Here is an 18,300-nt window from a genome sequence, read left to right on the forward strand (position 1 = left end):
TGCTAATTCGTAGTAAGAACGGGTAGGAATGTTTCATCTTGTCAAATTACTCAGCTAGATACTTTTACCCTGTTTTTTTGCATCCTTTTAACTGATTAACCAATTTTCAATTTCAATTTATTCATTTTCAATTAACATATACATTACATTTTTGTAATGGTCAGCACGCTCGGCTACCGTTCTGGAGGTCCCGGGTTCGATTCCCAAGGGGGGTAAAATAAATAAAAGTAATTTTTTAACTGTATTATTTATTTAATATTACCCTCGACTGGTACCTGAAGCGGAGGGCTGATATTTGACTTATAATATCAGCCCTCGTTGTAATATCAGCTGTGTTTATATGACGCAGTGCCCTATGCACCATTGGGGTGCAGTGTGAGTTTGAAAATAAAGGAAAAATGGAAAGCAAAGGTGAAGAATTTTGAAACAATATATTATTTAATAAATTGTTACTAGAATTTAGGTTTTTTTGGATTTCTGAATTTTCTAAATAATTCATAATTTGGCATTTATGTGGTACAAGGTGTAATTAATAAGTGTTTCCTTAATCATTTTAACATATGTTACCATAAAGTAAATGCCGAAACAATAAATACAATTCCATGCTTCACTTCCATACATTAAGGTTGGTACCAGGACTCTGTTGAGCTGCCCAAATAAAAAAATACAGTGGAACCTCTTATAACGAGCATAATTCGTTCCAGAATCTTACTCGTTCAGCGAAACGTCGTTAAAGTGAATCCCGGCTTACAAGTGAATGTCGTGAAAAAGGGACTTGCCCTGTTACTCGTTATGTGAAATATCGCTCATTAAGGGAGCGACTTTTTCACATTTTTGCTCGTTATGCGAATTACTCGTTATGAGAGGATCCACCGTACATTTAAAAAATAAATAAAACACAAATTGTCTTTTGTATTTATCATTTATTTGTTCATATGTAATAAGTAAAATTATTTTTTAAACATAATATAATTTACATATCAATTCATGGAGCCTTATTACTATATATTACACAGAATATGTGGATACCCATTTCTCCCGCTCCAGATAGTGCATAGGACACCGCATAGCATCGATGCAGTGACATATTGATCGTTAATTACAAGAAGCCAAGGTGATCAGTCCTGCGCTCCAGGTACCAGTCCAGGGCATAATATCAAATAAATCACTTTTTTTTAACCCCCCTCTGGGAATCGAACCCGGGACCTCCAGCATTCTAGGCAAACACGCTAACCGCTTCACTACGGAGGTGGACACTTTTCTTATTAGATACCTAAAAATAGTGTTGACAAGTGTCTATTTGGTTTTATTATTTCCTCAATATTTTAATGAATGAGAATCTCGCCTTGAAATTTAGCGCATATATTCAAGTTTAAAAACGAAGCGATGTGTATTTATAAATATTATAACATCAATTCCAATATGACAGAATTTAACAACTATGTAACTACGGACATACTCAACTATTACATGGCTATTATTAATAATAATTAATTTTACTAGAATTTACACAAATGTGATTGCAAATGCATTAAAATACCATCATAGCAATATTTCAGTAATCCTCATCTTTAAAAGATGAATAATTCTTTTAAATTCATGATTCTGGTTGTTATTTCGCTCACTCCTTTCAACAACGTCATATATCAAAAATCGACAATTTTCAGTTGTGCATGTTTTCGGAATGTCCAGAAAATGTACTATATCCTAGCAAAGGCGGCATATTTTTAACTTAATATTTACCCGCTACAGGGCAGAAACTGTTGTTTTTGCATTTTGAAGAAAAGGTACTGTTTAATATAATTTTTTAAATTATACTAAATATTTTTCAAATGCTGTCCGCCTCCGTAGTGTAATGGTCAGCATGCTCGCCTACCGTTCTGGAGGTCCCGGGTTCGATTCCCAGGGGGGTTTAATAAATAAAAGTGATTTTTCCACTCTAATATTTATTCAATATTACACTGGACTGGTACCTGAAGTGGAGGGCTGATCACCTTTCCTTCGTGTGTAATCGATCGAGATAACACTGCGTTTATATGAAGCAGTGCCCTATGCACCATTGGGGTGCGGTAAGGGATCTTTTTATTTTTCAAATGCAGAAAAAACATTCAGGTTTTACCTAAAAAGATTTGTTGCACAGTAAAAAGTTCAATAAGTGGCTTGATGTTTATTTTTAATAAATTAAAAAACGATCTCCTGAAAAATCAAGTTTTTTTGATATATGACGTTGTTGAAAGGAGCGAGCAATTTATTATAATTTCTAGTGTTCTTCTACTGTCCTATATAATATCATCCAATATGTTTTAATTTATTTTTAACAATATTAATTGTATTTTATATATCGTTTAGGGTTAAACATGTATATGTACATGTTTAACTCTGATGATGACAAGGTTCTTGTCGAAGCCTGTTGGTGAAAAGTACCTACCAATAAAAAGTGGTTAAGAAGTTTTATTTTGTTACTTTTAAAAATGTTTATTTTTTCACTAAGTTTGAAGTGTATTGCTTGGACTTGATTAAGAACTAGTGTAGCCAGTTCCCTTGTCTTCAGCTGGTTCAGTTGAAGTACAAGGGGGCATCGGGTCACAAGATCTTGGAGAAGAAGAGCGCCGCTGGCGTCGGGGCGGGCGCCGGGAGCAGCCTGGGCCCCAGCAGGTACGGAGGGCTGCTCTGCGCCTGGCCGGGCATGCCATTGGACCCCACGTGCAACTTCCTAGTGTGCTTCTTCAGGTCGAAGTTCCTACAGAACCCCTTGGCGCAGATATGGCAAGTGAACGGCTTCCGGTCGTTGTGCGTGTGCATGTGGAACGTCAGGTTGTAGATCTGGTGGAAGGCCTTGTTGCAGACGGAGCACTTGTAGGCCTTCTCGCCGCTGTGCGTGAGCTTGTGGTTCTTGTAGTTGCCCTTCTGGTGGAAGCCCTTGCCGCAGTGCTCGCAGACGAAGGGCTTCACGCCGGCGTGGATGCGCGCGTGCGTGTTGAGCGTGGAGGAGCGGTTGAAGGCCTTGCCGCACACGCCGCAGCGGTGCGGCTTCTCCGCCGTGTGGATGATCTTGTGCCGGCAGAGGGTGGACGCCTGGCGGAAGCCCTTACCGCAAACCTAGACGGAAAAAAAACATAAAAATTTAATCAAAATCAGCTCTAAAAACGACGATACACAAACCATGAATCTCAATAAATACTGGGAATGAATTCTAGGAACAGAGTGAGTAGTGTATTTAAATCAGTTGTATCAGATTGAAACCTATCAGCGAAAGCTAATCTGGCAATACTCTACGGAGTCCTGGTTCAAATCGTAATGGATGGAACATAATGAATTAAACATGAATTGGGTATTAAAGGATGAAAGTACGCTGAATGCAGTCGAAATGCAGTCGAAATGCGATCTCACAGTAGGAGCAAAACGATAAATCAGTATTCGTGCTGACCTTTCAAACGTCTTCTCAGTATTTGCGCTCACCTTACAAACGTCTACCCAGTATTTGCGCTCAACTTACAAAGTATGCGATGTTAGCCTAGCCGTATTTGCGCTCACCTTGCAAAGTATGTGATGTTAGCCTACCCGTATTTGCGCTCACCTTGCAAACGTTTACCCAGTATTTGTGCTCACCTTACAAAGTATGTGATGTTAGTCTACCCGTATTTGCGCTCACCTTGCAAACGTCTACCCAGTATTTGAGCTCACCTTGCAAAGTATGTGATGTTAGCCTACCCAGTATTCGCGCTCACCTTGCAAACGAAGGGCCTCGCCCCGGTGTGCACGGGCATGTGCCTGGTGAGGTTGTAGTGCGCGTTGAACACCTTGCCGCAGTCGGCGCACGCGAAGGTCTTGTGCCTCGGCGGCGTGCGCGGCGGCGTGCGCGGTGGCGTGCGCGGCTCGGCCGGCGCGCCGTACTGCCGGAAGGCGGACGGGGAGGGCGCCATGAGGCGCGCGATGGAGAACTTGAGCTCGGACACCTTAGTGGGGCGCGCGGGGCCCGGCGGCAGGGGGGGCGCGGACGCCTGGAAGGGCTGCATCGCGGACCTGGAGATGGAACATATACGATATACTAAAACTATCCTTACCGAAAGACAAAAATATCGATATCTTCTAGTAAACAACCACGATGCACATGGTTTTACCCACAACGAAGGTTTGATAGTCAAAATAATTTACAATTAATATGGGTTTATGTATTAATTTTCAAATATAACACAGATTTTTTGAGTTTACTAAGTTGTATTTTATTAACAAAAACTCATAAAAAATTAATATTGTGACAATTGTTTCGCCTAGTCATGGCATTTTCAAACGAATGTGAAGATCAAATGGACTGACGGTCCTTATCTAGCTATAAGTGACAGTTTTAACATGTTTGATTTAAAAATTAATACATAAATTAAATGGAATTCTACTAATTAAACGCCGAATCAATAAATAAATAATAATGGGAGTCGAACACTGCAATATATACTTCTAAATTTTTTTATTTGTTACCGACGGAGGTTAGAGGTCAAAATAAAATATGGCACAAAGGCAAAATAAAGGAATGGGTAAATGATCAAGAGTTAATTCTATGAAAATTGTAAAAAAAGTTATATAGGTACTTGAATTTTTTTTTAAATATGCCTTTATATATATACTTAGAATTATACTTAGAATTGTATAGCTACACAAGGACCGTAGTCCATTTGATTTTCATATTCGTTTGATAATGCCCTAACAAGGTGAAACAATATGAATTTTTTATGTGTTTTTGTTAATAAAATACAACTTAGTAGACTCAAAAAAATCTGTATTTGATTTACATACATAAATTAAAATGGAGTTCTACAAATTAAACGCCAAATCAATAAATAATTTCGATATTGTACTGAATGAATGAACTCATATTTTAAAATATTGACACTTGAGAGTTGAAAACACTCTCATGTCTCGACTCTCAAATACTCGTATGCCTTTGAAGTTGTATGTATGTATATATTCTATAATTGTGTACGCAAACGCTATCGTTCTTCAACGTCCCCTACGGAAAAGAATAAAAAACCCAGACGCATTGTTTCAGCGCGGTGTTTTAATATCAACTAAAATACGCTAGTATTTTATAAAACCGCTTTATTATTTCATCCCCCGACGAATGATTTTAAGTGTTCAGGGTTGGTAGTCGTAAGCGTCTCGGTTTAAGTATCAACAGACCGTTCTGGTTAGCATGGAACCACCCTTGTGCGAGGTATTGTTTTGAATACTTTTGTTTGTCGTTCTAAGGCCTGAGTGATCGCCGTAAATGTGGCTAGGGTTTTTATTTATATGAGTAAGTGCGTCTAGATATAATACGAAATGTATAATATATCACTTATAGTGAAGCAATACCTTGTAAGCCACATATAGTGTTGAAAAAACTGCACAATATTTATTTATTTATTTATTTAAACTTCATGTACAGAAAAGAAACAAATACATTGACGACCTTATTGCTAGAGAACAATATATTCCTACCAACCAAAAACAGACTAGCGATATTGGTCAAAACGTTTGATACCATATATAGCTGTTTGCAATCAGAGGGTAGATAGTACTTTAACAGTAAAAAACGTAAATTACAAATTGATGAAAATAAGGAAGGCAAAGCAAAAAGGGAGTTTAGGGAAGGAAGTAGGGGGTAACACTAAGGGAGGAGGTTTTATGGACAATTAGGATTTTAATGATAGGTAGTAAGAAAGGTGTGTTGAGATGGTTTGGACATGTAGAACGAATGAGTGAGGAAAGAACGGTCAAACAAATTTATGAGGTGAATGTAGTTGGAAAAAGAAGCAGAGGAAGACCGAGGAAAACTTGACACAATCAGGTATGTCAAATACATGAAAACGGCCGGGTCAGGAGTCGTAATAATCGTCGGGTATGTATGAGGAGATGCATGAATGTGGAAGAGGGGAAGAATGTTTGCAAAGACAGAGTGGTGTGGCGTTCTCTTTGCCTACCCCTGCGGGAGAGCGGCGTGATGGTTAGTTAGTTAAAATACATGAAAAGGTGAATCTGTGGAAAGCAATGTATAATTTATATTTTTTTATTATTAAAGGAATAACCCGCAAAGCGTCTATTATAGATGCTTGTCTGCAGGTTCGCCTCCGTAGTGTAATGGTCAGCACGCTCGGCTACCGTTCTGGAGGTCCCGGGTTCGATTCCCAGGGGGGGTAAAATAAATATAAGTGATTTTTTCATTGTACTATTTATTCAATATTACCCTGGACTGGTACCTGAAGCGGAGGGCTGATCACCTTTCTTTCATGTGTAAACGATCAAAATAACACTGCGTTTGTATTACGCAATGCCCTATGCACCATTGGGGTGCGGATAAGGGTTTTATTATATATTTTATATTGTCTGTAGGTAGGATATTTAATCAGGGATTTCAGAGATAACGTTTTTGCCAGTATACCCACGATATAATATTCGCCGTCTGTTCGCGTAGCAATATTTCCTTTACATCTGTTCGCAACAGCAATATTTCCCTCGGAAAATCTTTATAATGCATCGCATTATCGAACAGGCCCGCCTCTCTCTGATTGGCTGTCTGCGCGGGATGCGCAGGAGAGGGGGAGCGGCCGGCCAATGGCAGGGCGGGCTAGTGACATGCGCGCCGCGGGAGATGTCATTACTATCTGTCAAATGGAAGATATAACTCTCACGCTGCTAGCTTTATCCCTAGGGCGAGTGTTTTTACCTTGAATTTTCACTCATGAATTACATGAAATCATACATCTATCACATACATATCGGGGAAAAGACGAGCGGAGGGTAGAGGCGGGCGGAGACTGACCATGAAAGGAGCATACCAATCATTACACAGATTGTAACCCACGAAGAAGAAGATATAGGTACCTAGTACCTACTCAAATTACACTTTGCCAACTGCCATATTATCCAATTGAAATCCGCGACTGGTAGGATAGTTTAGCCTTCTAAGAATATTAACGCCTATCAACAAGGGATTCGTTTAACCTTTTATTGGTAGCGTGGTGTCCGACCGAGTGTTCCCAGGGTATGCTTGGCTACAATAGTTTAGAGACAAGAAGGAATGTGTATTTGATTACGCATTTTTATCCATTGTTGCGCGGTATGATCGATAATCCTGAAATTATCCGGAGCATCGGTCTGTATGTTCCCGATAGTTACCTCAGACAGCGTCGACATAGATTGTTTCACATTCCTATACACAGGACCAACCTGCCGATGGTTATGCCTGTAGGAAGAGCTACCGCTATGTTGAACAATATCTCATTGGATATTGATCTGTTCTGTCTGAAGAAGTTTTGCGAAGCGGGATTCTTCTACACCTTTAGCAATAGTATTCTTGCTTATTTTCTATTTTTGTTAATGTATACGATTTACTGAGGAGTTTTACGTGGTTTCCTCCCAGCAATGAGCAAATACAGAGAAGTTCCTATTTGACCCACACTAGATGATCCCTCCTGTTCCCAACACAGATTCAAATAAAAACATATTTAATTAGCTAGAAGAAACAAAAATCCACTAAATGATCTATAAACCTTGTACATAATAAGCAAGGTAAATAATAAATGCAATTCCCATCTAAAAAAAAAAATATGCATACGATTTAAATTGAAGTTTTTAATGTGTATGTTAATTATAAATAAACAAATTGAATTGAATCAAGTAGTTACTTTAAATATTTCTTCCTTCTGCTAGGTAGGAACCCACCTAAGTATAAAGCCAAATCATCCAAAAAAATAGTCGTTAAAAATGCATTACTGCGCAATGAATGGAAAATTTCATAATTTTACCATCACGCCGCTTTCCGCAGGGGTAGACAGAGAGCATAGAACGCCACACTATTGTGTTTTTGCAAACAATCTTCGTCTCTTCCACATTCATGAATCTCCTCATACATACCCGCCAATAATTTTATATAATACATTGCCATCGCTACGCACTGACGACAATACGATATCACTCGTTGTGGGTAGTGTGCTGGTACATTGATCACTGTATTTACCATTTTAATAAAATATTTTTGTTCTGTTTTTTCTTCTCAAAGCCTTTCCTGCCTCCTCTTTCCTTCTTTCCATATTTTTATTACTCATGTATGATTCACTGATACACACATACACATCCTCTTACATACACATACACACACACACACACACACTCACCCCAACCACAAACATTACTTTCATTCATCACCAATTATAATAAGAATGACATTGTCGGTGGATTTGTCCGCCTCCGTAGTGTAATGGTCAGCACGCTCGGCTACCGTTCTGGAGGTCCCGGGTTCGATTCCCAGGGGGGTCAAATAAATATATGTGATTTTTTCACTGTAATATTTATTCAATATTACCCTGGACTGGTACCTGAAGCGGAGGGCTGATCACCTTTCCTTCGTGTGTAAACGATCAAGATAACACTGTGTTCATATGAAGCAGTGCCCTATGCACCATTGGGGTCCGGATAAGGGTTTTTATTATTATTATTATAACATTGTCGGTGGATTTTTGGTATATAGCTGTAAAAATCCCAAATAAATAAATAAATTTATAAAAAAATAATTCCGACTTCCGAAAGTTTTTAACACTTGATCATGCCAAGTTTTGCTCGATATTCCTCTGCTTCCATTTCCAACTTTATTCGTCTCATAAATTTGTTTTCCGTTCTTTCTATTATGTACTATGTTGGGTAATACATCCAAAACAAAACAAGGTTTTTGTTGGATTGAATTCTACATTTAATAATGTATATCTTAATACGTGACGCGTTTCGTCTTCTTAGGACATTATCAAACACTGACTTATTAGACCTAATAATAGCAATTATTGTTAGTATATGAGGACATTTTGTAAATATTTTTAGTCAGTGTTTGATAATGTCCTAAGAAGACGAAACGCGTCACGTATTAAGATTTCATTTTCAAACCCTTATCCGCACCCCAATGGTGCATAGGGCACTGCATCATATAAACGCAGTGTTATCTTGATCGTTAACACATGAAGGAAAGGCGATCAGCCTTCCGCTTCAGGTACCAGTTCAGGGTAATATGGAATAAATATTGGAGTGAAAAAATCACATATTTATTTGACCCACCTGGGAATCGAACCCGGGACCTCCAGAACGGTAGTCGAGCATGCTGACCATTACACTACGGAGGCGGACGTATTAAGATATACATAAATAAATGTAGAATTCAATCCAACAAAAACCTTGTTTTATTTTGGATATATTACCCAACAATTCAATATGGAATTCTACCAACTGTCTGCAGTTACTATGTATAAATCATAACAGGCGTCTCTGAGAATGGTCCACGAGCTCCGAGTAACTCCTCGTGAAGTGAGGCTGATCGCACGACCCTGACAGTCCTGTCACAGTTCATTCTTCCTCTTTCTCCGGTAAGGGCGCCCTTCGCGCCTCCGCGCCCTCCTCCACCTCCTGGCCCTCGCCGAGTGCCGCCCCCCGCGAGTCGCGTCAGCTGTCAGACGCACGCGACAGTCGGAGCTGGGATTCAATTGGTTCCTACTTTTGCAAAAAACAGGGATGGCACTTGTTAAAATCAAGCTTATCCCATTATTTTTAAGTAATTTTTTACTTAGTAAATACCACTATTTCTTAAAATCTACTGTGGCACGTGTTTCGATGCATTCCGCATCATTTTCAAACACCGTATATCGAAACACGTGTCACAGTAGATTTTAAGAAATAGTGGTATTTACTAAGTAAATATTAATTAAAAATGGATAGATTTTACCACAAAGGTAAATTACCGAATCAATTAATGAAATTATCCCATTATTTTTCGAATTCTTTAACTCATATCCACAAAAAATGGTGCATAGGGCACTGCATCTCAGTCGCACAGTATTTTCTTCTTCTTTTTTTTCTTTAATTGAATCTGAAGAATTTGAAGATCTGAAGATTTGTCCGCCTCCGTAATGTAGTGGTTAGCTCGCTAGGCTTCCATGCTGGACGTCCCGGGTTCGATTCCCAAGAGGGAAATAAATATTAGTGATTTTTTCATAATAATCCAATATTTATCAAATGCTTGATATTTCCGTATATATTGTTCAAATTCGAAACATAGTGCTTGAATCACTAGAATTTCACTAGAAGCATCTATGGTGAGATGAAAGAAGCTTTTTATTGAGCAGAAACTCTTTATATTAGTATGTGAGGTCCGAATCCTGGATTATAAATACATGTATTAGAAACGCCAGAAAATATCATTTTAAATTTATTATTTTTAGCTTATAATTTGACCATTTGATTTATTTAAAAAATAGTATTAATATAACATATCGACGTGTCCTACGTAAAGAGCTCTAACTACATTTTTTGTCAGTTTTGAGATATTTGGTGTACATTAACAACAGACCAAATCTACAAATAAACAAAAAAATATATATAAAATAAATTACGCCTAGTTTTCAGGCGTATAAGACGCTATCTACTTCGAATTTTCGGAATGAACTGAACTCCTAAAACGCTAACTACTCAATTTTGACAAAGCATTAAGTTTCAATACATTATTTTATCCCGTTTTTGAATGTATAATACCTACTGGTTTAGAATTTCAGATAAAAACGTTAATTAATAAAAAAAAACGTTAAAAAAATATTCTAAGCTCTCTCCTGTAAAGTAAAACAGATTTGCAGATAGAGTACTTTACGTAGGGGCCGTCGATATATTCCTATATGAATTTAATACAAACTTAAATCCAGATGACTATTTGAATACCGTTATTTCTATTATCAGTTTGTGGCAGCCCTGATTAAAATATCTGGGGCATTATTACTATTGCTGTGATTTAAATGCATGTTATTCAATCAAGGATGTGATTTCCGTCATGTTTAGGATTTGTATGAAGTTTGGTGTTTGTATGGAGTCTGGTAACGCGGTGGGGCGGGCGAAGGTTGACAGGTGTCTGACGGATTATTTATAATTACTGCTTTGGTATTCTATCCTGTCATTCTACCACTGTAAATCAATAAATTTTGTTTACTTTGAATTATGACTAGTTTCCCTATTTTATATTGAAATTGGAGGACTTTACATGATTATAATTCTGTTTCTACAATAGTTATAAGACATAGGAACACAGATAATACTGTACTCTAATTTATTGCATAGTTTCACGAGTAACCTGCTCCGCGCGTATTCACTGTATTGTAGTATTTAACGTTAGAAAAAGGTCCCTTTTTTAGAGTGAAATTGGAGGACTTTGAATTATTATAATTCTGTTTCTACAATAGTTATAAGACATAGGAACACAGATAATATTGTACTATAAATTAGTCCGTCTCCGTAGTATAATGGTCAGTACGTTCGGCTACCGCACTGACACTGGGTTCGATTCGACCCTGGGTTCGATAAAAGTATTTTTTTCACCCTGGTACCTGAAGCGCTGAGGGCTGATCACCTTTCCTTCGTGTGTTAACGATCAAGATAACACTGCGTTTATATGATGCAGTGCCCTATGCACCATCGGGTGCGGATAAGGGTTTCAAGAATAATTTATTGCATAGTTTCACGAGTAACCTGCTCCGCGCCTATTCGCGTGTTTTTCTATATCAAGTTTTCCTCGGTCTTCCTCTACTCTTCTTCTCTGAACCTTTTTTGTTTAAAAAAAGCCTTGGTTATAGATAATTTTGTACCTACGCATACAATTTAAAAAAAGCATTATATTTTGAGTATGTGGGACGGTTATAAATTCATAAAATCTATTCAAATTATTGATAAATTTATATATCACTCAATTTTGGGTGCTTTGCAAAAAAATCATAATAAATCTTTTCATCTGACGTAAACACTTGAATATTTTTGTCAATCGTAATAAAATTTGTATTACATCCGTCATAATATTGATTGTGTAATTTGTAAGGGTGCGTTCGGTTTGTACTGGGGGTTGTCTGAATGCAGTGGCCCTTCTCGGGACCCAATGCCGTCCGGATCTGGCGACAATAATCCTTTTAAGGGCACAACGAACCGAAAGGAAATATTCGCTTCGTTTAACTCCGTGAATCGCGAATACATTTCTATAGAAAATTCCGTCTTTAACTTATGGATAATATGAAATATTTGGTTTTGTTATAATTTCTTCATTTTTCAACATTTGCACTGTGTACTGCATAGGATTTTGCAGCGTTATCTTGAAGATCTTCTTCTTCTTCTTCGTCTTTTTCTAAATCCTAAGGATCTGTTTGTGCCTCCACTTGTAGTTCTTGACTCCCAGCTGTCTTTCCACATTTTCGGATCATCAGACCAGTCTGATGATGTCTTTTACGGTTCTTTTATATATTTAGTATGTTGAAAGCATTGTTAACTTTGTGGTATGGTAATATAACACTTTCCTTATCATTCATTCTTCACTTTGTGTAATACCTTCTTCTTCTTCTTTTTGTAGATCCTAGGGATCTGTTTGTGCTTCCGCTTGTAGGTCTTGGGATGTTGACTCCCAGCTGACTTTCCACCTTTTTGGAGGTCTGCCTGGGGGTCTGCGTCCTTCGGGGATTCCTTGAAAGGCGATGCGTGGAAGTCTGTCATCTGACATTCTGTTTATATGTTCATTCCAGTATCGCCTTCGTTGTCGTCCCCACCTCACGATATCCTCCGTCTTACACATGCTCCGGATGTCGGTATTTCTTATACGGTCTCGCGATGTGTTTCCGGTTATGGATCGGAGAGTCTTCATCTCGGAGGTTCGAAGTCGAGATTTTGGTCTTGCCTTAATCCAATAAGTGGCTATTGGTCGAACACATGTTTTGTGAATTTTCATTTTACTTTTTATTCTCATGTGTTTGTTCCTACACACCGAGTTTCTGAGGCATCCCGATACAACTGCAGCCTTATTAATTTGTTTCTGGGTTTCACCATAGAGGTCACCGTCGCTACTGACGTCAACTCCAAAATATCTTGAATATAATAGCAACAAAATCAATGCGATTGATTGATCACCGTATTATTCAACTTACAGATTTTTTATCTATTAAGTTAGCTTAGTCCGCCTCCGTAGTGTAATAGGCAGCATACTCGGCCACCGTTCTGGAGGTCCCGGGTTCGATTCCCAGGGGGGAGTCAAAAAATATAAGTGATTGTTTCACTCTAATATTTATTCAATATCATCCTGGACTGGTACCTGAAGCGGAGGACTGATGACCTTTCTTTCGTGTGTTAACGATCAAGATAAAACTGCGTTTATATGATGCAGTGCCCTATGCACCGTTGGGGGTTTGAAGAAGTTAGCTAACATTAGGAATGAACAGCAGTAGAAGTAACATAGAAAGAGAAGTTAGAAATTTCGAGGAAGAAGATGAAAACTCAATAAGTACTAGGATTTAAATGGTATACTGTGAATTGTGAGGGGAATGCGGCCAGTAGGAAGTAATCTTCGAATAAGTGTCAACATAATTATGTAATCCTCAGTAATATGTGTGATGTGTGATGTGGTGGAAGAGAGGAGAGCAAAGGATAATTCGCGACATTATTATTAGGGTTAATAATAATAATAAAATTGGATAACTTATATAGCGCTATTTTCGTAAAAAAATACCTCAAGGGCGCTTCACGGTGAATGAATTGGGGAAAATATTATGGTGGAAATGATTTAGCAAACAAATGTGTTTTTAGTCTTTTTCTAAAGATCATCTCACTCTCACTATTTCTAACCATTGGTGGAAGAGCATTCCACGCCGTCGGTCCTGCAACAGCAAAGGCACGCTCGCCAAATTTCGTGCGTTGGTTGCGAGCTGGTAAGATAACTTTGCCCATTGCAGATGTTGTAGCCGATCGAAGCGTGAGACGTCTATCAACCAATTCATCTGGAATACACAGCTCCTTAAGATACTCTGGAGCCATATTGTGTATTGATTTATACATGAGTAGGCAGAGTTTATACTCAACCCTTTGGGGAAAGCGTAACCAGTGGAGTTTGTGAAGTAGTGGGGTGATGTGACTGAATTTAGAAATTCCAAAAATTAGTCTCGCTGCTGCGTTTAACACTGATTGCAGTCGAGTCATTTTATTGTTTGGTAGACCCGTGTATATACCGTTACAATAATCTACTCTCGATATTACAAACGCATTTATTAATTGACGGGCAGCATCAACTGGCAGATTCTTGCGAATGCTTTTAATTTGCCTTAGCTGATAAAAACATGTACTTGTTGTTTTGCTAATTTGAGGGTTGTGTTGTTAGTTAGCTTATTATTACTAGGGTGCGGACTTGCGGTAGTACAAATCGTTTTAGTATATTAGCTAGCCGAGGTAAATATTCTTCAAAATCTTCAAACCTTCGTCCGCATCCGATGGTGCATAGGGCACTGCATCATATAAACGCAGTGTTATCGTATTCGTTAACACATGAAGGAAAATGTGCGCTTCAAGGACTAGTCCAGGGTAATATTAAATAAATATTGGAGTGTAAATTCACTCTCTTCTTCTTATTCTAACCCTTATCAGCACCCGATGGTACATAGGGCACTGCATCGTATAAGCGCAGTGTTATCTTGATTGTTAACATATGAAGGAAAGGTAATCAGCCCTTCGCTTCAGGCACCAGTCCAGGGTAGTATTGAATAAATATTAGAGTGAAAAATAACTTAAATTTATTTGATCCCCCCTGGGAGTCGTAACCGGGACCTCTAGTACGGGTAGCCGAGCGTGCTAGTCATTACACTACGGAGGCGGACACAGATATTACAGTAAGTTATTTTATACTTTTCATAAATGTATATCTATACCTGTGTGTGGGAAGATCATAGTTTGTTTTTACTTTCAACGAGAATTTGAGTAGTGTGGTTGTCAATCGTGGGAAGAATGGTAAATGTTTCATCTGTGTAAGTCTCTTCTTTCTTTTTATGGATCCTCAGATCTATCTGTTACGTTATCTATGTTTTAGAACATTATTCAACCGCGTGATTAGTGGGTGTGCCGCGAAAAAACGTCTAGTTTTGTGAAAATAACACAATTACTCCAAATTTTGATTGCCTGGCTCAGTTAAGGAGGCTTACATTTTGCATTAAACATAATATGTTAAATATGTTACCATAATATAAATATCCATAATATAATATACCATAGTATAATAAAAATATACCATAATATAATAAAAAAAAATCGTAGTCGCACAGGATAAAGTGACCAACTGACATAACCTAAAATGTTCAGGAGGGTCATTTGAGTCACTTTTGCTTGGCTAGAAAATAAACATCAATGCAGTTAGTCATATTTAACAAGTCAATATATTATACTTCCAAGTATTGTATTATACAATGTACTTGGTCACTTTCTCCTGTATGTCTACGAAATATGCACCTCTGAAATTTCTTAATTGGATAGGTGTACCTTGAATAGAAAAAGTTTGCGGAACACTGTTCTAGAAGAATCTGCTCTTGCCTCAATTCCATGAGATCGAATACATTTTGTATATCTTCATTTTACTCTCAGTTCTCATGTGTTTGTTCCTTCTTCTAACCCTTATCCGCACCCAATGGTGCATAGGGCACTGCATCATATAGAAGCAGTGTTATCTTGATCGTTAAATACACAAAGGAAAGGTGATCAGCCTTGCGTTTCAGGTACCAGTCCAGGGTGATATAAATAAATACTAGACTGAAAAATCATTAATATTTATTTTGACCCTCTTGAGAATCGAACCCATTACCTCCAGCGTGGTAGCCTAGCATGCTGACCATTACACTACCGAGGCGGACATGTGTTTGTTCCTACACACTGAATTTCTGAGGCATCCGAATATAGCTGCTGCCTTAGTGTTTTTTTATATATTAGTTACTAGTTCTCTATTACTTTTGTCTTTAAGTCATTGTTTGTGTTCGTCTTAAATTGTATTTTGTTTTTTATTTTTATTTTTGGAAACATTGTTATTTTTTTGTTTTTGTTTTTTTGTTGTTTTTATTTTATTAATAGGTAAAAGAGGTAATGAGGGGATCCCGAGGGGTGGGGACGAAGTGTCGGCCTCTGTCCGTACATCCTCCTCCCCACTCATTAAGTGAATAGAGCATTATTTATTTCTTCAGAAATATTTTGAAAATTTTCCTCTATGTGCAGCTGACAGAGAGTCCCTCAGGACTCTATAACTGCTGCGGGTGGATGGCGGGCTCAGATAGCTGCTGCCTTATAGATTTGTTTTAGAGTTTCATATAAAGATCGCCGTTGTTACTGTGCTGTAAAGTGATCACGGGTCGTCCTGGCTGGCAGTGTGTGGCTGTAAGTCAGACATCCTTCATCTATATTGACATGTCAAAATGCAGAAACACTCAATATTTTGGTCGTTAAACTGCTATGTGAACTGCTCTCTTAACGAGTGAGCAACAAAGCCCGTGGCAGCTGACTTGTGCGCATAATGGACCCAAACAATGGCCGACGCCTTCCTTTAAACAGTCGCGCAATTTAGGAATTTGACAGCCACTCGAATTAAAAGGAAACACACACATGGAGCTGCGCACGCGCTGGTTTCCGATTTCCAGCTAACTCATTCACTCCCGGTAGCTTTCATTTTTAATTTCAAATTCACTTTATTTAAAATTAATATAAACATTGCAAACAATACATTTTAGGCGTAGACATTAAAAAGTAAGCAAGGAGACTTAAAGGTGTAGAAGAATCTCGCTTCGAAAACTCCTTCAGACACATGGAACGGATCAATATCCAGAGTGATAATGTTCAACATAGCGGTAGCTCTTCCTACAGGCATTACCATCGGCAGGTTGGTCCTGTGTATAGGAATCTGAAACAATCTATGCCGACGCTGTCTTAGGTAACTATCGGGAACATACAGACCAATGTTCCGGATAATTTCAGGATTATCCATCATACCGCGCAACAACCGATAAAAATGCGTTATCAAATACACTTGATTTTAGTTATATCGACCCTAGATCTTCATGTTTAGCTTCATTCATCAATTTGAAATTTAAGGTTTTTTTTAATTTTCAAGTACAAGAAAAATGTACCTACATTGGCTAGTTTGTTTCTGAGAAGCAATATCTTGTAACCATCCAAAAAAATACGATATTTGTACGAGTTCCGAAAATTTGAGTCAATCACGGGTAGAATGTCACTTAAGCCGGTCTATGACACATAAATTTTCAGACTTCCATATTCTTTACAACATGTTTTCAACAACAAAATGTTGTAAATAAATTATCTGGTCAAATTATAAGCTTAAATAATAAAAATAAAAATGATATTTTCTGGGGTATCTCATGTGTTTGATTATAATCCAGGATTCGGAACTCACATACCACCTACTAATAAAAGAGTTTCTGATCAATAAAAAGCATCTTTTCATCTCACCAATAGATGTCTCTAGTGAAGTTCTAGTGATTCAAGAACAAGGTTTCTAAATTGGTTCGTATGTATTGAACTTCCAAGAATTTGAGTAGTGAGGTTGTCAATAATGGGAAGAATTGGTGAATGTTACACCTGTGTAAAGTGATCACTTAAACCAGCCTATGACGGTCGTCAGCCCCGTAAATACCCAGACTTATGGAAATCTGGGCATTTACGAATATGGTATTCTTCTTCATCTTTGATGAGATGTCAAAAAATAGTATTCCATATTCTTTTTTATCTATGTTTTATTGAAATGTCAAAATTCAAATTGATCTCGGCCTGAATAGGTTATCCGTAACGAGAATACGCCAGCGATCTGCCGTACCGCAGTGTACCGTACAATTTGGCTGCACAGCTTGTATAGAAATGTCAGTAATTGCCGCTCCCGGGGCTCGAACCACCGCCCTCCGCTCTCCTTTTTGTCCGACTGTGCCGTGCTGTTCTTTTGTCGCGTGTTTCGGCGGCTAGAACCCGATCCGCCACTTCCGGCCGGAAATGCGCACTCTATAATACGCGAAATTTTAATAAATAATCAAAAATATTATTTTGTAATTTGATTATGCTTTTTATTCGAATAAAATGGTGCAAAGGTCACTGATGGTTTAAAATATGTTTTTTTTTTAAAGATGGTTATCGCATTTATTATTTACCTTGCTTGTTATATACCATACACGATTTATAGATCATTTAGTGGATTTTTATTTCTTCTAACAAAATAAAGATGTTTTATTTGAATCTGTGTTGGAAACAGGAGGGATAATCTAGTGTGGGCCAATCAGCAACTTGTCAGCATTTGCTCATTGCTGGGAGGAAACCACGCTGCACTCCTCAGGAGCTTACAACCGTCATAGGCTGGTTTAAGTGATCACTTTACACACGTGTAACATTCACCGATTCTACCCATGATTGACAACCACACTACTCTAATTCTTGGAACTTCTAAATATATTGTTTTAATTC

The 18,300-nt window shown here is 38.0% G+C and overlaps 1 protein-coding gene across 1 annotated transcript in view; it reads right to left on the minus strand.

Moving 5' to 3' along the window:
- Positions 1 to 1,263: 1,263 nt before the first annotated feature.
- The window catches only part of LOC148312744 (uncharacterized), a 45,906-nt gene continuing 28,869 nt past the window's right edge, over positions 1,264 to 18,300 (minus strand). The window contains exons 3-4 of the mRNA XM_088273583.1: positions 3,729 to 4,023; positions 1,264 to 3,099 (exon numbers count right to left, since the gene is read on the minus strand). Coding sequence (XP_088129709.1) covers positions 2,584 to 3,099; positions 3,729 to 4,016 — 804 coding nt within the window. The 5' untranslated portion in view covers positions 4,017 to 4,023 and the 3' untranslated portion in view covers positions 1,264 to 2,583. The remainder of the gene's footprint in view (positions 3,100 to 3,728; positions 4,024 to 18,300) is intronic.

This window comes from Brachycentrus maculatus, unplaced genomic scaffold (assembly GCF_059751285.1).
Source record: "Brachycentrus maculatus isolate JH-2025_06_01 unplaced genomic scaffold, ASM5975128v1 h1tg000033l, whole genome shotgun sequence".
In the NCBI taxonomy this organism is placed as follows: Eukaryota; Metazoa; Arthropoda; class Insecta; order Trichoptera; family Brachycentridae; genus Brachycentrus; species Brachycentrus maculatus.